This window comes from Lonchura striata, chromosome 7, assembly GCF_050655825.1.
Source record: "Lonchura striata isolate lonStrDom1 chromosome 7, ASM5065582v1, whole genome shotgun sequence".
Lineage (NCBI taxonomy): Eukaryota > Metazoa > Chordata > Aves > Passeriformes > Estrildidae > Lonchura > Lonchura striata.
The window spans coordinates 19,527,352-19,548,402 of NC_140709.1; the positions used below are offsets into that span (position 1 = coordinate 19,527,352).

At 36.2% G+C, this 21,051-nt stretch overlaps 1 protein-coding gene across 7 annotated transcripts in view; it reads right to left on the reverse strand.

The window, feature by feature from the left end:
* The window catches only part of LRP2 (LDL receptor related protein 2), a 150,908-nt gene that overhangs the window by 59,536 nt on the left and 70,321 nt on the right, over window positions 1-21,051 (reverse strand). For 5 of the 7 annotated variants that reach the window (XM_085584370.1, XM_085584368.1, XM_085584366.1 and 2 more), the window contains 19 exons: window positions 20,423-20,542; window positions 18,600-18,728; window positions 17,285-17,454; window positions 14,836-15,059; window positions 13,879-14,085; window positions 12,633-12,835; window positions 11,870-12,010; window positions 10,741-10,944; window positions 9,683-9,875; window positions 8,409-8,534; window positions 7,965-8,095; window positions 7,072-7,209; window positions 5,844-6,125; window positions 4,414-4,653; window positions 3,668-3,787; window positions 3,195-3,311; window positions 1,686-2,063; window positions 1,171-1,185; window positions 567-815 (listed from right to left, as the gene is read on the reverse strand). In XM_085584370.1, coding sequence (XP_085440496.1) covers window positions 567-815; window positions 1,171-1,185; window positions 1,686-2,063; window positions 3,195-3,311; window positions 3,668-3,787; window positions 4,414-4,653; window positions 5,844-6,125; window positions 7,072-7,209; window positions 7,965-8,095; window positions 8,409-8,534; window positions 9,683-9,875; window positions 10,741-10,944; window positions 11,870-12,010; window positions 12,633-12,835; window positions 13,879-14,085; window positions 14,836-15,059; window positions 17,285-17,454; window positions 18,600-18,728; window positions 20,423-20,542 — 3,387 coding nt within the window. The remainder of the gene's footprint in view (window positions 1-566; window positions 816-1,170; window positions 1,186-1,685; window positions 2,064-3,194; window positions 3,312-3,667; window positions 3,788-4,413; window positions 4,654-5,843; window positions 6,126-7,071; window positions 7,210-7,964; window positions 8,096-8,408; window positions 8,535-9,682; window positions 9,876-10,740; window positions 10,945-11,869; window positions 12,011-12,632; window positions 12,836-13,878; window positions 14,086-14,835; window positions 15,060-17,284; window positions 17,455-18,599; window positions 18,729-20,422; window positions 20,543-21,051) is intronic. The other 2 variants (XM_085584371.1, XM_085584369.1) reach the window with 1 other exon arrangement.

Consider the following 21,051-nt stretch of genomic DNA (forward strand, 5'->3'; position numbering starts at 1 on the left):
TACAGCTGTGAAGTTTCTGATACATTTCGTTCGCTGCTCTGGGGTTCCCGCCGCAGCCGCCTCCCCGCCCAGCCCGCCGCCATCGCCCGTGAGGGAGACGCGGCCGAGCCCGCGCCACAGCGCCCCCTGCCGGCGCAGGGGCAGGCAGCGCCCCTGCCGGGCCGGAGCCAGCAGCGCCCCTGCCGGCCGTGCCCGGAACTGCACCGAAGGGAAGCGCCCGCGGCCGAGCGAAGGCGGCCCCTGGGCCGGGCCGGGCCGGGCCGGGCTGGGCCGGGCCGGGTTCGCTTTGCTTTGGTGCTGCTGCCATTGCTGTTGGTTGCTTGTCTTGTTAAATACATCTACATGTGTATATATATTAATAGAACTATTACTCCTTTTCCCATATCTTTGCCTGAAAGCCCCTTAATTTCAAAGTTAAAATAATTTGGAGGGAAGGGGGTATTATTTTCCATTCCAAGGGAGGTTCCTGCCTTCCTTGGCAGACACCTATCTTTCAAACTGAAACACAAAGCTGGACAGTTTTCAGGTACTGCTGTCATTCTTAGACTGACATCAATGTTTCTCACCTGCTACTTTACAAGTTCTCCCATTGGCTTCTAGAATATATCCTTCATCACAATAACACCTAAAAGATCCTCTCTCATTGTAACAGTGCTGACTACAAAAGCCTGGAGGGTCACATTCATTAATATCTTCACAGGTCTTGGTGTCATTTGCAAGCTGGTATCCAATAGGACAGGTACACTGAGCTCCAAAAGGTCCTTGAATACATTCATGAGTGCAGCCAGCATTATTGTCAGAGCAGCTTTCCTGATCTGAAGTTGGGTTGGGGAAAGACAAAAGCAAATAGTCAACAAATGCTTCCTATGATAAATATAAGTCTTTACAATTGCATTATCAGCCAAAGACTGCTACTAAAATAACTGCAGAATCGTCAGTTATGCAGTGTGAGAATGGACTGTGGTCCTTATGCAAAATGCAAGATACACAGTGCACATTAAGGCAGGTAATAACATCCACTGAATCCCATCAAATGAATGCCAAACAGAAGGCTGTCTAATTATATACAACTTTGTCAAAAATAGCTAGAATTATATGAAAATTCACTTTACCACTCACTCCAATCCTAAAGCTGTATAAATAATAATTTAAAATATTTTATAATCATACCTGGCTGGGGTTCATCTGAGAATGTGCATTGATTAAAGAGAAGAAGGAGGAAAGAAGGAAAGAAAAAGATTATGTTTAAATCAATTAATAATCAACATAAAAACAAATTCTGGCTACACATTAACTTATTGATTTTAATCATGATTCTTGAAGTTAAAAAATTAAAAGAGAATATTAAAGACTGAATCACATTTCATCTGAATATAAAGCATATTATGCTTTAGTGAATGTGTCCAGGAACACAAATTCCCATGTAGTTAAAGAAAAATCTAAAATCAGTGGAAGTTACACTAGAATTCAGAGCACAAGATTGGACATAGCAAATTAATTCCTCAGTCATCATTGTAGTCTCTTTTCATTGAAAACAAGTTCCACTTAGAAATTTGAGCTCAAATTACACTGTTCTTACATTTCTTCCAGAAACATAGTGATATTAAATAGAGCATGCTGAATATTCCATTTATTTCTGAAGACATGACACATAGTCTATAGTAGATGCTTGAAGAGTAACTTACTGCACAACGGGGATTCATCAGCTCCATTAGGACAATCAGCAGAATTATCACATACTTTGCTGAGATTCACACAGATACTGTGACCTGGACACTGCCATTGCCAGCTGGGGCACCGGAAAGGTTGAGTTGGACAATCTCTCTCATCGCTCATGTCCCTGCAGTCATTATCACCATCACAGATCCACGCTCGATACACACAATTGCCATTATCACAGCGGAAAAGCGATGGAGGACATGTTCTGGCAGGACACCTGTGATGTTCATCTGAGCCATCTGCACAATCAACGTGGCCATCACATTCCCAGTTATGAGGAACACAACTGCCATCTGATTGACACTGGAATTCATTCTGGTGGCACATCCCTGGTGGTCTTGTAGCTAGAATAGTGACATTCAACAGTTCAGAAGCTGTTTCAATTTTAGACAGAGAAGCAAAACCACTGTGTTCAGTTCATCTCTTATATAACTCATTACAGTGCTATTAAGAAATGCATTGCTTTCAGATCAGGACATAGAATCACAGTCAGTCAATCTATATGACATTTCAAAATGTGACTAATTTAACTCCTACTTTATAATGTGGTCAATAAGGCAATTCAATTGTTATACTTTGAACAAGCACATATTTATACCTATGTACCTGCCCAAAGCTACAGAAAATCAGTTTCTCTTTTACCACCATGTGTTGTAACATTTTAACTCATTTAAGTGTAAAAAATTACCCAAAAAGAAGTTTTAATCTAACTCTCATGAATACCAGGTTTTCCAGATTAATAGACTTTATTTTACTTTAAACTGAAATGCCAAGTATAACAAAATGTTATAGCTAAAAGGAACTGTCCTCTTTGCTTGGACCAACTACTCTTGCCAGCATAATCTGCTTAGTCTGCTCCAAGATGATTAGAGGGATGAAGCACCTCTCCTACAAGAAAAGACTAAAAGAATTGAAATTGTTCAGCCTGGAAAACAGCAAGCTTGGGGGTGACCTAATTGTGGCCTTTCTTATAGACTCCCTTCAAATACTGAAAGACGGGGAGAAAATTTTTAAAAGGGCATGTAGTTAGAGGACAAAGAGGAATGGCTTCATACCAAAAGAAAACAAGTTTAGATTAGATATTAGGAATAAATTCTTTACTGTGAGGATGGTGAAGCACTGGAACAAGTTTTCCAGAGAAGTTGTGGATGCCATATCCCTGGAAATGTTCAAGACCAGGTGGGATGGGGCTTTGAGCAACCTGGTCTAGTGAAAGGTGTCTCTACCCATGGCAGGGGAATTGAAATTAGATGACCTTTAAGGTTCCTTCCAACCCAAGCCATTCTATGATTCTATGACATTCTTGCACTGGAACCCGTGTTTGAAATTCCAGCTCAGGAAGATGATGTAATGACAAGTTTCCCTGAAAAGAATATTAAGATTTCATAGACAGTATTTGACATAGCAGATTAAAGGAAAGTTCTAGAAGCACCACTTAATAATTGAAGTCTTTCTTTCAGCATCAATATACTTACGGCAATCAGCCTCGTCTGAGTGATCGTTACAGTCAAAGACACCATCACACTGGTAGTAGGTGCTGATACACTGGTCTCCACTTAGACATTTAAACTCTGTGGCACTGCAGTTATATACTACAAAATTTAAAAATATTGAATGTTATTTATTTCTTTTACAGAGCTAGACTGCATCAGATTTACCCTACAGATGCTTAAGTCTGATATGGTATGAATTCCACTGAAGAACTTAATTTCCCTGAGACACAGAAAATGCAGTGACTTTGTAATTCGCAGAAAACGGAGGAAACATATTTTCAGCCCTCCACAAGCAGCTCAGAGATCAAAAGCATCACAAACAGGATTAATTTATGGATAGGTTTATTATGCATTCTGCTGTCTTGGAGCTGGTAATATGAGATCTCCAAAGTCTCCTTTAGGGGCAAGTGTGAGGAAACAATAAAGAGGCATTCAACAAAGAAAGTTACACTTACTGCAGTCATGCTCATCAGCACCATCTATACAATCTTTGTCTCCATCGCAGACATAGAATGGGTCAATACAGCGATGGTCTGGACACTGGAATTGCCTGGGCTCACAAGTACCTGTGAAAGCTATTAAGAATGACAATAAATGCAAATGTGTTTCTTCCCTCTCTTTTGAAATCAGCATATTGCTGAGAAAGTAGAAGAACATTATCCCTAACTTGCAGCATATAATACAGCAATAGCAATCATATAAATTATAAGTACTAATAAATTAATATCAGTTAATTATTCATTTATATGTAGGCTTGGGCTCATGGAAAAAAACCAAAAGATTCCACATAGTGATAAATAGAAAGCATATGCAAAAGCTACTATCTTACTTCTGGTAAAAACTTCCAGCCTAGGTTAGCTGACTACACCACTAGCCATCAGTGAGATCACTTATGAAGCAGGTGTTTAGAATATCTCAGTTTTAACTGCTTTTTGGTAATTACAGGGGATGACATTATGCAGCACCATGATATGATTATCACATTTGCCCCTTTTTATTTGTTTTATTATTTTTCTGCATTCTACTTGGCCTTTGGATCTTCAAATTAGACAAGTTTTCCATATCTTAAGGACTACAAAATATCAATCTAAATTAGATACTAGCCCTTTTTTCCCAGTTTCATTTATCATCCTTATACCAGCAGATATGTCTGTGAAAATATGCACAGTTGACTATAAAAACAGATAATCATGATACTCACTGCAGTTTTTTTCATCTGAGCCATCACCACAGTCATTATCAGTATCACATAGCCAGATTCTTGGAATACATCTTCTATTATCACAGGTGAAGTGGGTTGCAGGGCATGAAGAGGATCCTTGTGTAGGACAATGCAATTCATCACTGCCATCAAAACAGTCATTATGTGTATCACAGTGCCAGTGACCTGGAATACACTGTCCGTTGGCACAGGTAAAAGCTGAAGAAGCACAAGTATTGTCTGAAAAAAAAAAAAAAAAAAAAAAGTCTTTATAAAGATCTCCAAAACTTGCCTTTCCTGCAACAGTTATCAGTACATTTATTACACTTACAGAATGCCAAAAATATGCATCAAATTCTGAAGTGCACATTGCTTAGAATTAAAATGCGTTATGCAACATGCTGCAGAACTGAATACTTACAAACTTTCTTAAACTGCAAGAAACAATAAAAAATTACACAGTTAAGCACTCCACAACCTAATGAACAAGAAACGTAACTTCTTCTAGCAACCATTTGCTCTATAACTTTCCCCAAAAGATATTCTAGTTATGCTAAAATGGCCCATTAATAAGAAACAGTTTATACCTCAGTCATACTAGTTAGTCCTGTGCATTAGGGAGCAGATTTTACTACTGTGTCCTATTTTCTTGTTTGTGATTTAAAATAATTAACTCTGAAGAAGTACCAGATACGCCATAAAAGCCTCTTCAATATATTCAGTATCTTATCCTCTCTTCAATGCCTTATCAACTGTGATTATCTCACTGTTCTCTCAGTTTACTTGAACAACAAAATATTTTGTGTGAGACATCTTATTGTAAAACTAGGAAATGAACCACTGTGCTTTTAATTTACTTAACTGTTAAAATCCAGATGTAACGAATGGATTGACATTGCCCAAATATTAAGAAAAATAAATATTTTATTCTGATGTTAAGTGAAATAAAAGGTGCTTTAATCTTAGAGGAAGGTTAGGCAATTCATATGGTTTTGCTATTTTTCTTATAGTGCTATAAGTATCTTCATCTTTACCAAATGGCTTGATCCTCTCCATGCATCCAAAGTAGGCAAGTTATTAATATTCCAATATCTTTCAAAATTTACAAAAAAAATAATAAAGACAACATTTTTCTTTAGAAAATAAATTTTTGTTTCTCTGTAAATTGAATTTTGAGAATAGCGAGATATGAATATTTTCATGCATTGTTTAGGTGGCTGGTACTGAATCCTGTATTACTTTGATATAATTTTCAAAGTAGTTTTATTCCAAGTAATTTCTAAAGTAACTATTTTCCCAGGAAGATTTCAGGATTTATTCATAGATGCAACCCTAAAAAATTGTAGTTTATGAATGAAGCCATATTGACTCATTACATTTCCTGAACTGCAAACAAGGAACACTAACTGCAGATTACAGGGATTACTTACTTAAAGAACCACAGTTTTGTTCATCACTGTTATCATGGCAATCATCAACACCATCACACTGATAGTATCGAGGCACACATCTTCCATTACCACAGGAAAATGAGTAAGAGCCACACTGCAAAGTGGGTGGCTCATTGGATGGATCTTCAACACATGCCAGTTGATTTGGAGCCAGCTTCATGCCATAAGGACACCCACAAACTCTCTGAAAGTTTGGCACGGGGAAGCAGAAATGGCTGCAGTCTCCATTGGGATTTGTTCCTCTATTACAGTAGTTAGAGCCTTAAAAAGTGATAGAGAAGATCAATGCACATACTACAGATAACATTTTGGGAACTATTAAAAGTGCACAATAACTGTAAAAAAAAGTGCTGTAGCAAGTCCTGGTTTTGCACACACTGCACAACAAGGTCAAACTCATTGACAGCAATAGTAGCAGTAACATAAAAGAAATGTTGTATTCTATATACTCTTCCTGACACAAATGTTTATGGAAGCTGAAAACATGTTAGTAATTTCATCCAATTTTCTGACTATTTTCAGCAACTGTCTGGAAATAAGTATACTACCACAAAAGACAACCTCTGTCTGACCAAGGCTGCGAGACCAGATGCAATATTTCAATACCAAGTAGTCAGTGAGCCTTCCATTTAATCATGTTTGATGAGTGCATTGGCTGTTTCACAAAATCAACTACAATACTAAATCCTTGGCTTAGATCATAGAATCACATAGAAGTTAAGAAAATACAATTTATAAATCACCATTTTAAAAATTAAAAAATTAAAAATTTAAAATCGTGATTTATACATAGTAATTATTGAAGAATAGTAATTTGATTAGTAAACATTTACCCAATTCCTAAAATAAATAATTTAGTTTAAATAAAACTTCTACCAGAAAAGGAGAAATACAAAATTGTAGTTGGTGATACAATTACACAAAACACAATGAATCATAATTTCATTTTGCTCACTTGTTAAGTACAGTAACAGAAGGGGTAGAGGGAAACTGCATCTAGTCACAAAGCAGTGATATGATAATACAACGGATTTAAACAACTGGAAATAATCAATATGTGATTCCAAGTGCCTGTGCTGCCTCCTTTGCATGTCAGTTATAATTCAGTGAAGCCATTTATAGATTTAAAGCTGGAAATATGCTGTCCTGACATTTTGTCTCTTATTTCCTATTTCATATCCTCCCTCTGTAGAAGAAAGAGGCTCACCTATTTGGGAATGAGCGTCGTATGCCTTAACATGCATAATGTTACTAATGCCCCTCCTAATAATAGTCATTTCTCCTCCATCAGACTTCCTTACTCGAACTATTCCACCAAGTCTCCAATCAGTGAAATAGGCATAACCTGTTTTGAAAAATATTTAACATATTATACAGAAATAGGACATAAAAGATCAAGTATCATAAAAAAAAAACCTAGAGGACTTTTCATGAAAATTTAACCATTTTTCATAACTGTTTCATGAAAAAGACAAAAGGACCTTCACCACTTATAAAGCTGTCAAAGTGAGCCTTCAGTCCCAGGCAGACATAATTTAGGAAAGCCTTCTCAAATTTTACTGAAATTGACATATAACACACCCAACTAGAATTTCAAATTCCAAGGCAATTTTAAGTAATCCATTAAGACTACTTCACAGAAAATTTTAGCGTCTTTTTGAAGATATTTTTATACACAATCAAAAAGGGTCACATACTGAGATCTTTCTTCAGACACAACATAAATTCAGTAATAAACTTTACATATAATTATTAGAAATCCTGAAGTGCTGACCATCTCTGAAGTGGTCATTCACTTTGTCTGTTCAGCATGAATAGCTCACCTTGGAAGCTCTAATTAGAACAGCATATCTGACTTGTTGCACTACATGAATTACCTGACCTATCTAAAACTATTTTAAAATAAATATACATTAAACCAGTTCTAAAAACAAGCAAGAAATACTAAATACATATTTTTAGTAGAAATTTTCAAGAGTGCTTTTTGAGAAAGCCAGTATTGCAAAATCTCTGTCATTTTATGTCACAAGCTCACAGATCACCATATGAAAAGAAAAATCTGTAGTAATGATAGATAGTATTTTTCAGTGCCAGACTTACCTCCAAAAATTGTAAGGCCAAATGGGTGAGTCATCTGAGTAATATGTTCAAGAGTCCGTCTGTCGAGCCCATCAAAAGTGCTGTGCTCAATTTTATCAAAAAAAGCATCCACCCAGTACAACCTCAGAGAACTAGAAATAATGAAAGTGTTATCTCTTTTTGAGTGACATTATATCCATTATGAAGCAGTAGCATCTTCTTAAATAATAATCTTTAACCTACAAGAAGGCAGGTTAAAGGTAAGGTAGGTTAGAAGGTAGAGGTAAGTGGGGATGGATTCTGAGAAAACCTTTTATTTTAAGGCTTTTCAACCAATTGAAAGATGAGATCTTCAAGAAGAGTACCAGCGCGTGCAATCTGACATCATTCCTTTATTTTTACTTCCTAAGAGTTTAAAGGAAGAAACATCTTTGCTCAAAAATAGCCTCTTTGTGTTGCCCATACCTCCAGTCAATGGCGAGGCCATTAGGCCAGCCCAGCGTTGTATTGACAATTGGCAAGGCATGGGATCCATCACTCCAGGCCCTCATGATTTTTGCTGGACGGAACCAATCTGTCCAGAATATATACCTGAAAGGACACATATCAGAAGACATACAAAATAAATTATATAATTTGATTAAACAGAGCAAACATTTGAAACAGCATTAACATTTTTCTTTGTATGACATCTTTCACATAACTTAAAATGATACCATTTCATGTTGTCCTTCTCCTCAACTGGCAGTAGTACCGACAATTCATATATATCCTGTATACAACAACCAGAATATTTTTAAGTATTATATTTGTAAGTATTTGAAAGTCCTTCAGATATAAAATACCCATAACTTGGTTAAAACTGTTAAGATTCTCATGTAATTACTGACAGAGAAATAGAATGAATCAAAAAGGCATCTTCTAGCATGAATGCTACAAAGAATTTTCTCCTGATCCATTTAACTTATGCTTACCATCAAAGAGTTGAAGTTAATGTTAAATAATTTTATAAAGCAGCAGAAAAAAATGTTGGGATATCCAAGGATCCAGGTTCAACATTATTCTTACGAGATTACTTTCAAAATAGTGTATTTGGTTACTCATGAAAAGTCAACATCCAAGAATGAAGAAATTCAGTACAACATTATAAAGCCAAACTATGCAGTGAAAGAAACACTGTCTTGGCATTGGCAAAGAACACAGAATATGGAATTTGAAAGTAAGCATTTCCATCAAAGAAAAGTAGGGCTTTATTTTGTGTATGAGTCACATATTCTAAAGTCTGTATCAAATACAGATACGTGGGTTCAATACAGATATGGTTCAAATAAAGAAATTCAGAGAGATAAAACTACAGAACCAATGTTAGCAGTCTGTGAATTGAAAGTATATTAAAAACAATTGAGCAAACTCCATCTTTCAACAATAAGAATGATACAAAGAAACCAAGTTGTTTTGCCTTTTTATCAATGAACAGGAGTAAAAGGAAAAAAACAGTGCTTTTAAAGAGAATTCTTTCTTCTGTCATGTGGAATCTCTTTCTGTCATGTGGAATGCCCTTTCCTCTGGGTGCTGAATCCTAGGCTGGAATAAAACAAATTAAATAAAGACAAGACAACTGAAAAGAGATGGTATTTTGAAAAGAACAAAAATCCAGAATCAGATGTAAATCTGATCTCAGCAGTTCTGTTTAAACCATGAATTTGTACATATAGTTTAAAATGGGAATTTAAACTTACCCAATAACAGGATGAACCACTATTGAACGAGGGTTATTTAAATTCTGAACAATAGCTCTCCTGGATTTATCTGCCAGCCTCATCACACTAATGCTCCTGTATCGAGGATCTGTCCAGTAGAGGTTCTTTGAGATCCAGTCAAAAGCTAGATCTTCAACACTTTCCACTCTATTAGCAGTCAAGATCTCTCTTCCTAGAATTTATAACACACATAATGATTGCAAATGCTTAGAAACAGGGGAAATAATAAGTACAGTATTCTATTGATGAAACTTGTGGTTCCCTTTGGCAAAAATGCTACCTCTGTGCTACTTAATATAAAGACCAATAACCAAGGAGAGAGTGGAGTGCTCTTTGCTCTAGACAAGGTGTATCTCCACAAGCACAACTGGAAAAGAGGGGAAATAAAGACTAACCAAAGGTCAGAGAAAAATCTGTCATTAAGTTTACACTGAGGGTTTTATAAATGAAAGTCAGTAAGGTGAGTGCAGTAAAACATCTTTCTCAACAGCCAGACTTTACCTGCTCTTTGCATAGTAATGGTCAACTGCAGTCTACCATTAACCTGACCCAAGGCAGCAAGGATGGCAGAAGACTATATGCTGACATTTGATCATCATTATAAATTGGAGAGAAACATTCTTTACACTAGCATAAATAGGATTTCCAAAACTCTCACAAAGTCTATCTTCTTTTTCTGTATTACAGTAGCAAACATCCTGCATTCCAGGTAGGGAAATTAAAATAGAAACACAGTTTCTTACTACTGAATGGCATAGTTGTCTGCATAAACAGACTGGTGAGGGCAAATACCAGTTGTGAGAAGTACTACAAATAGTTCATTCACAAATACATTCAGCAAGTTTGTTAAACAAGAGAATTCAACAAACTTAATATAAGTTCTACAAACATTTTTGAGAAAGATTTTTCAGGTTACTGAGGTCACACTGAGATTTATCTGTACTTCCTCATAATGTGACATTTCATGGGTTTTTTTGAAAAATATATATTAGTCTCCTTACCATAATTACTCTACAATTCCCAAGCATGAGTCTCACCTGAACCATCAGTTTTTTGTTTATAGATCATGTCTTTACTTGTGTCTGAAAAAAAAATTGTGTCATCCTGAGCACTGAAGTCAATTCCAACAAAGTATGAAGGGCTCCCTGTTACAGGTATGATCACATCTTCCTGGGTGGAGAGATTGAATGGGATTCCCCGCACTGCCATCTGGGATGAAAACAGCAGAAACTGTCGCACAGCTGTGAAAGGAAAAATCAGACACAGACTTTACTGATTCACAAGGGGGGACACCTAAGCATTAAGAAAAGCTTTGTTTTATTTTCGTAACACTAATAGCCTGGAAGTGGAAAAAAGGAGAATGAGGAAATAGGGATTTAAATACTGACAAGACATAAAAACTGAGGAAGAAAACCAAAACCCAATCCAGAATATTAGGCGATGTGGTCAGGTGTTCTTCTTTCATTGTTACTGTGGTCCTAATACACTTTAAAAGAAATTATTATGCCTATGGAAGCAGAAATAATCGTCCGTAGTCTTGTTTTTATAATAATATATAAAAAAATAACTTGCAGGCTTTATGGTTGAGCCACCATAAAACTAGACAATATCTGGGGTAGCCAGATAAATGAATGGCCAAATACTAAAATTATACACAATATATGTGACATACATTCTCAGTAGATACTCATAGTAAACATGCACTAGTGATAAATCTGCACTCAAATAAGAAGCAGAAGATTGCTGATAGAAACACACACTCCAAAACAATCTATTATACTTGCCATGTGCTCAAAGGGGGAAGACCAACCTAATCTGCACAATACTGCACAGGAAAGCAGGTTTATTTATGTTCAAACTCATTCAAAATCTGCATATTAGCAAGCATTCATGTTTGATTTCAGGATTAAAAGTTCAATCATACAGCTGTCTACACACATTCCATATTTAACTCAAAATCCTCTCTAAAGGAGGTGAGTTTAAGTTGTGGCTTGTAATGAACAGCAGCAGAAATGATACATTTAAAGCTGTCAAAAAGAGTTGTGGTGAAAAGACAAAAAGTCCTCACTATATTGAAGCTACTGAAGAGAGGAAAGATGTTCTAGAAAAGAGCTCTACAGCTAATGGAGTAGCATTACTTCCAACAATTGTAAGGCATTTTCTTACCAACACAATGGCGTCCATCCACGTGTAGGTCAAAGCCCAGGATACACCTACAGCGATAACCTAGGCCATCATTATCAGTTTTGTGGCTGAGAACACAGACCTGTTCACATCCCCCATTATTACTTCCACAAGGATTTCTTACTGGAAAATAATACAGATAGAATTATAACTTCATCTATTAACCGAATGGCATTATTACCTTGATTTTTCAGGATTTTCTCTAACATCCACAATAAATCATATGGATTATGTGAGAATTACATCACAGGGACAACATACTTCACCAGTTCTACTGTGGAATGCATCGAAGTCACAGAGGTAAACACCATTAAGGAATTCAACTTATACAGACACACTCAGCACACGGCATTAAGGCCATAATTTTGGCTATAGTCTTCTGCACATAGACCTACTTCAGAACTATATCTCACAGAATTGAATAGTAGTAGCCTTTTCACTGCATTCATTGCAGTGCTGAGGAAAAAAATCCTAAGCACCAATAGTACTCAAACCCACAGGTTTGACTCCACCAAGTATCAGACTATTTATAAAGCTCCCCCTCCTCTTGAATGTTGCATTTGACAGTTCATTAGCTACAGAAGTTGGATGAAACAACTGGGTAATAAAATCAGCCCAGTTTTACAATACAAATTTATGTATCATAATTACAGTTCCTTACAGCAAAGTAAAAGTCTCATAATTTTTACCAGTTTTTGGTAACATGCTTCCCAAATCTCCCTTCATAATTTATTTATGGTCTTACCAAATGGCTGCCTGGCAGCGTGGTAAACTGTCACTCCATAAGGTCTCAGAGAAGAGTGGTAGATCACTTGAGGGTTAGACTCCGAAAACTTGTTAGCTTTCACCACTGCCATTTTGGTCCAATCAGTGAAATAAACATTGTGTTCAAATAAAGTGATTCCATATGGATGAGGAATCAGTGAGCCTCCATGAGCTACTGTTCTCCTGTTATAAGAATGATTTAAAATTATTTACTGAATATTACCTAGACAATAACATAATTAACAAAAAAAAAAGAGAATACAGTATTTTTAATTAATTCACTGGGCTTTGTTTTAACAAAAGTACTACTTTTGTTAAAAGTAGTACTAAAGTACAAATCTTCTTTGTAGAAAAAAGAGAAAAGCTATTAAAGTACAAATCAAAAAGATCAAATGAACCGAAGAGACAAAGCTAAACATACAGAGTTCATCAACCTAAAGGATACAGCAGTGAAAATAGAGAAAAAGTGTTAGCAAATTCCAAGAAAATACAGTGAGTAAAGGTGAAAGGGGAAAAGATACAAACATTAATTTTATAATTCAGTAAGTGAAAAAATACATTGAACAATAGACCTGTAAAATGAGCAGAAGACTGTATTTTGAAGTCAATACATAGAAGGTATCCTAAAGGGGACATTTTTTCTTGTTTTGAGTAACTGATACTAATCTGATAAAAGGATAAGCAGACTTGTAAACAACATTATGCTGTAAGACAATCTCATAAAAACTCAAGGACTCCCTTCTTGCATGCTGTGATTTAGTCTCCCCAGCATCATTATAAGGTGAAGGATGACTTAATTTTTGACAGCAAAGATTTATAAAATGTAAGAAAAGCATTTAATACCTACCACACAGATTAGTGTTTTGAAGTGGGATAGTTTATATAAATGCATTCATGAAAAAAATTGCAAAGAAATTATGATGGAAAATAATGAACATAATTGAAAAATAATAAAAAGCAAATGCTCTAAAAAATGTGTACTGTACTGATAGACTATAAAATGTACATTATAAAATAAGGGCAGGAGGCATTCAAGGTCAAAAAAGAGCAAAGAATTAAAGAATGTCTAGAAGTAGCATGACACCATAGAGACAAAGGTGCATCACATTCATTATGCTGTAATTTTCATCCATTGTGTATCTCGTTTTGTTAGATAAATCTTTTTTTGAACTAGACATAAAATAATCAGTGTATCTGTAGCCACCAAGGAATAATATTTCACCTACCTTTGAAGTCCATCATAAGTTACAGTCTCAATGTAATCAAACCGGCTGTCAACCCAGTAAAGCCTCTTTGACACAATATCCAAGGTTATCCCAGCAGGCCAGCCTAATTTTGTTTTTATCAAATCCTGACGATTTGTACCATCCATGAAGGCCCTCTCCACTTTAGGATCACCAGACAGACTGTCCCAGTCTGAGAAAAACAAATAACTATAAAGAGATAAAAAAGAAAAAAAGGTCACATTTCCTTGAGATTTTGTAAGAAACCCCAGAATTTCACATGGAATTTTAAACCAGCACCCTTATGGAACAGAATTTGTTTCTCAGCTGGCATACTATGAAAACATACTTTATACTTTCTACACAAAAAGTAATTTTCATTTTCTTTTATAGAATAAATCCATAAAGAAGCATGCTTTCACCCAAAAGACCTCAGAAGTACTAGTTTTCCTTACACAGAACTAAATTTACTGCCAGAAACATACAAAAGCAGCAGCCATGACTACAAGTTGCATTTGAAATTCCTCTTCCATTCTCTGAAGATCCATGTTTTCATGGTTCACATACACTTTTGAAGCATATGGATTAGGAGACACTAACTTTCCTGGCTTAATTTAGTCTCTTTATTTCGGATAGCGGGAGATCTGTGGGTGGTATCATAACTGAAATCTTTAAGGATAATACTCCTCTGCAGGGCAATTCCACGGGTCCTATTTTCAGTGCAGATCATGCACACACAACTCCAGCCATGAAACAGATTCCACACATCATAAATAAATGCATTGCACAGCCCTCTCATAAATTAAGGTGCAGAATAGGTTAGGATAGAATGCAAATGTTCAAAATATTTTATATCTGTTTCTAAAATGACCACTCTTGCTGTTTCCTAGTTGTTTTCCATTACATGGCGATAAGGGAATTTCTGACATCTTTTGCCATTATCTGATAAGTATCACTTACCCAACAGTTGGATCAAGTGCTATTCCTCTAGGATTTCCAAGATTTTCAGCAATAAGAGTCACACGGTTTGTTCCATCCAAATTAACCATATCTATTCTGTTCACACTGGTCTCAACCACATAGAGTTTATTGTTAATCCAATCCACTGCTAGATTTTCAGGTGTGTCAACTGAAATATTTAAAACTTCTTGGAAATCAGAGCCATCAATATTAATAGAAAAAACCTGAAAACAATGCAAATATTGTCAGTAACCACATGATGTTTTGAAGCACAAGTCACATGTTATTTGTCATTTATCACCTCATTGATCACCATTCCAAAACTATATCTGTATCTGCCAGCAGATACAAGCAAGTTACCATCTAAGTTATTCCTTAGGTTAGGATGTTTTGAAAAGATCTGGAAACCAATGCAAAAAAATTGCAGAAGGCTTGCCTTCAACTACTATTTCTGCAAACTGGACAAGATAAAAGACTAAAACATTCTTGTCTGTTAGCAAGTGGTTTAAAAAAAATAAAGAGGAAAGTGAATTTGCTTTCCTAGAATCTAGCAAAACCCAGTATTTTTATTAATTGAAAACAAATGATCATGCTTTGATAAAGCTCTCAACAGTGGCCAGAAACAAGAGGGGGAGCTCTTACTACAGCTTCCACTAAGGGGAAATAGCAAAATGAAGAAAGTAAGAGAAAGCTGTCCATCCTCACAGTAAGGAGGTCTGAGCTTGTGGTCTCCTTTATCTAAGGCTAATTTTAAGAGCATCCTGCTCAAGAAGAATAATGTTGTTATTTTACAAGCAAGTTCAGAGCTAATGAAATAAACAGTCCAAACACAATAATTTTACATATACAGTAATTGTGTGATTATAACACTGGGTAATATGAAAAGATTTTTTTTTTTTAACAACAGCATGAGATTTGGAATGCATTTAAATGAAAATAGAGATGACCAAGTAAATACATGCAAGAAAAATAAGAGCTGAAAGAGATGTTTAATTTTAAATATTCTTCAGTTCCATGTAACAATAATCAAGATAACCACTCAACTGTGTACTCTGTTCATTGGAAACCCTGTTGATGAAAGAGCTTATGGGCATTAGGTTATCTTGCAGTACACTAAATGAGATAAAGATGACACAAAACACAACCCACAATTTTCTGGTTTAGTTTTGTCTTAACCTTAAAAAAGAAAAAAAAAAAAAAAGAAAAAAATTCCCTAGTAATATCATTATTTTAAGACATCAGGTGGAAACATTCATCATTTAAGAAAATTCTAAATGCAAATGTTTTCATCTGGATAGTCTAGCTAGAACTTAATTAGATTAATTAATCTTAATTAATTAATTAGGACTAAACTATATTGGCCAGATAAAAATGCAGTCCTGGCCATCTGGGGTGTGCAGCAAAAAAACCCTTATTCTGTTTTATTTATACCTATTACAAAGACTGAATAAATCTCCTGTCTCATAAAAGTGCCGTTTTGACCATGACTACATTCAGCCATTGACAAAGCAATTGCAGCAACAGGAACCTACTGCAGCCGCAATAAAAATGCCAAAAACTGTGAACAAGAGAAAATTGTTCATACAAATCTTGTCTGACTTGAAAGCCACACAGTGAATGTTCTTTCCACAGAACCAGCATGGAACTGTGGTGAGAACTATAGTTTTTATTACATGTCTTAGTAGGTTCAGAATTATGACAGTGACACCAAATTGATCCATCAATGGCATTAGCAGGGGCCAGGTCACAGATTCTCCTTCACTCTGCATGACGATCAACATGAGGACAAAGATTATGAACTTTCACCATTTGATCTAAGAGTTTCTTTGGTTCCCATAAGTTATGCACAGAAAAAAAGAACAAGGGTGCCATCCAACTTCCACAAGAATCTCCGGGCTGTTTTTTTTAAATGACTTTGTGCTGCTGTGTCTGGAAGCTAAAATAATTACTTTAAAAAAAAAGAGAAAAGAGAAAAGTAACACAATATTGGCTCATTACACAAAATACTGTCAATATTTGTTATTCAAGCTCAATTACAGTGCCATTTGAAGTATATGAAGAAGTCTGATTTTTATCATCTTAGAAGGCACACAGCTTTTACATTTTAAATGATCATGTTTCAAAAATTACTGAGAAAAATTTGCTCTGTTTTGAAAGAATGTCTACTATTTCTCTTAATTAGTTTTTTGGACTCAGTCTCAAGTAAAATTAAAAGTTGCTCAAGACATTCCCATATAATAGGATTCTTTGTTTAATATATCACATGTAATAGTATAGTAGAAAAAATGCAGTCATTAACATAAAACATTTCAAGGAGCTTTTTTGTTAGAAAACAAAAATACAGCCAGCTTTGGCTCTCAAAAATCAGGGCCTATCAACACATTCTGCCTCTTGAAGTTCTCTACTTCCAGGTACACAGAATTACAGTCATCTTGAAATTTCTACTAACCTTATCTTGCACTGTGTCAGTCCAAAAGATTCTGTGCAGGTAAAAGTGAAAGTCCACTCCAACTGCAATCCCACGATTCTGTGACTGCACCAAAGTACGAAAATTTCTTCCATAAAGATCTCCAATCAGTAAATCACGGCCATTGGAAAAAATAATCGATGCAACACCAGCTGAAAGCAGGAGGGACAGAGACGGGATTTTTGCAAAGGGGAATTGCAATATATACATTCTGGTTCATACTGGTTCAAACACTGGACACAAAGTCTTAAACAGATGCTCTCACTACAACCTGTATAAATGTTTCTACGTGAGTGCTAACTTACTATGATTTGCCTTTGGTTTGTACACTAGGAGCAAATCAGGCAGTAACATGTATTAAAGCCATACCAGGAAAAACTTTTATAAAACCCCTGTGCAAACACCAAAAGACTATTTCTATTAAAGCTAAAATGAACCCAGTGAAACTGACTTACAGCAAGTACTAAATTCTCCCATTTATAAGAGAGAAATACTTAGAAAATGGTGAGCTGAAGACTGGTCTGCAGATGTGGCTGAAGAAAGAAGGGGGAGGGAACTGAGCAGTTCTTGCTTCTCTAAGAAACAAGACTGCTAATCAGCTATGCCAAGCAGGAACTCCCATTCCCACCAATTTTCCACAGGTAGAAACACCTGCCTTACACAATAGCCTGTTAGGACATTACATCTCCACAAAGCAGAGTTTCCTGAGGCCTGCTTTCAGAAGTGAGCAGGAAGACAGGAGAAGCAGCCTACAGCTGATGAGGAACTACACTCTGAGTTACAAGTATTCTTCAGAGTTCAGACTCTACAGCACGCAAAGCCAAGAGCATGGCTTCTCTCACAGGCAAGTGTTTGATCTCACCATTCAGCAAAACCATCTTCTGGCACAGTTCTAAAAAAAATGAGATTTCCTGATTTCTTGACAACATTAAGTTCTATAAGAGAGCATGACAGAAAACTGTCCCTCACAGAAGTAAGATTTTTTTTTTTTGTTCAGGAGTGCTCTGGCAATAACCTTGCAACTCTGCAGAAGTCAGGGATTCTGAAAAAGCAATGGAGCCTAAAAGACATTTGTTGATTAGAGAAGAAGCAGCCCTGATGAGGCAATCAACACCAACCTACACACACCAGTAGATACAGAGCTCTGACATTTGCTGATATTCTGAAAGCTGTCCTGAGCATAAGTCCTTAAGGGCAGAGTTAAAATCAAAGAGAGCTGTGTGGCACAGACATTAAAACTACCCCATTTTACCTAGCCTTATCTATTTGCTCAACAAGAGACTTGAAGTGCACTAACCTGAAGTGTTGGCCCGACAATGCCGGTGATGCTCTAGGAAATAACCTTCAACACAGTGGCACTGGTGATGTCCCACACGATCTTCACACAGCTGGTCACAGACACCCCACATCTGACAGTCATCGAAATCTGTCAAGTGAATAAGACATATTTATAAAATACACTCTGTAACTTCAGATAAAATTCATGTCGTAATTAAGAAGCTGCAAGTTTGTCCTCTCTGCTTGCTTTATATCTATTTGCAAAACTAAAGCATGAAGAAAGAGTTTTTCCACGGTGTTTCAGTTTTGTATTTCTGGATAACAAAACACCTGTGTTTTCTGTCCAAGGACCTGCCCGTAATTCTGCCCCTTCCCTAAAAACTACTAACCAAAAAAAAAGAAAAACACCACTAAACCACACCTGCCAGGAGAAAAGGAAAAATCATTTGAAGGGATGTCTACTTTCCACAATACAGAATATGTCTATGAAGTATTTTTCCTGCAAAAGATCTCTATATTGGCACACACAAAGACTTGGCAGGATTTAAGCCCACTCTGAAGGTGAGATCCACCTTTATTTCAGTGCAGTACTTAAGCCTTTAATTCCTATTTGAAGGCAGTGTTTATTAGTTCAGATTTAGTACCATGCTAATAGGTATCTGATTTACAATTAAAAGCTCTCTATGCACCAGAACCAGCAAGAAAAAGTTCCTTTTATCATGCAAAATGCCATAAAAGTAGATTACTGGATCTGGAATTATACAGTACTGTCAGCCATTCCTTCATGACAAGTTTTGCTCTGGTCACAAACATATGCCTAGATTTCAGCAAACCAAAATACATTGACTCAGATTTACAAGCCAAAATCTGATACCTAGGTTTACAGGGCAGTCAAAACAACAACAGAAGACTCACTGAGACTGCACCAGGTTTGGGAATGTGCACTTCATTTATTTCCACAAAAGCATGAAAAAATTGCGGAAATTTCATTCCTTATTTCTCTGTCTCTACAAAGAACAACCATTCTGCCATTGCAGCTTATACAGCCTTAGGCCACCCAGAATTCTCAAAAATATAAAAATCTCATTAGAGACTGAAATACTTTCAATGGCACATCTGAAATACTTTTAATGGCACAAACACCATAGCTTGGGTTGAAAACTCTTAATAACAGATATTTACCCCTTCCTTTTATTAGGCAGTGCTAACTTTCATTATTCTGAAGTTACTCATTGCCAGCTACTGAGAGAAGTAATTTGTGCTACCAAGTTACAGCAGCTTTACAGTTATCTTTGCATTCTTGGAAATATTCTTTTTCATGTAAATTACGTATATACTGAAACCCTATAGAAGACACAACCTTTCCACAATGCAAATACAAAACACCCTTTTTGTTTTGAAGTATAATGTTCTGCTGTCTTCATATACAACCACTTTCCAACAGTAACAAACAATTCAACATCATTAACTGTTTTTCAGTGTGTATGCAACACACATTACTGAGGCAGAAACAAACTCTCTCAATGTAAACACTTAAAGACCAGTAAAAATTTTTGATAATAAGCCAGCCACCCAACAGTACATATTTTTAAACCTAATCATGCTGTTACTATGCCTTTAGGTCAAAGTGGAAGAGGCCATTATGGTATCTCTCTGGTTGGTTTCTGTGTCATCATGCTGCCATTGTGCTACTAAAATGTTCATACATTTGCTGACTCCTGAGATTTTTTTATTTGCCAATACATCCACACAATTTGAACTAACTCGCCTTCCTGGAATCTAAACTTTCCCAATGGGTTGTGAGAAGGTACAGGACATGTGTAATCCCTCGACTTTACTCACCAACACAAGTACGACTGTCATTGCTGCTGACTGTATACCCTGCCGGGCAATAGCACATCCCTCCTGATGGAGAGGAATGACAGCGATACTGGCAGCTCAGCACAGCGCAGCGTGATACGTCTGAAAGGCAAACCCAATATTTCAGAAACACACCTATTCCCAGAAGAACAGCTTTCTGCCTTATTAAGAGTTACAAGGCTGAAGTCTTTCCTATGATGAGCCTTAAATTTTAAGTACAGTTTTTTAAAACTAATCTGCAGAGAAAATGATGTATTAAGTTCCATAAAATCACATGTATTTACATACAAGCAAGCAAGAGCATGGAACACAGAAGAGAGGTACTGTTTTTAATAGGTTATTAGAAGTGAGTTAAAGGATAAGCATCAATCTTATATGTACCACCAATAGTAAGTAGTGTATAAAAAGGTGACCAGAGGAAGCCATCTGTAATGCCCCTAAACGTTCCATGGTTCCTCCACAAGACCTACTTATAAGCAGCACATCCTTGAGCTCTATCTATTGGCACATAACCTCATCATTTACTCTTCTATGTGAAAAACCCCTAATATGTAATATTAAGAAGACTATGTATATCCTTCCAATGTGTTTGAATATACTGTTTGCATTGT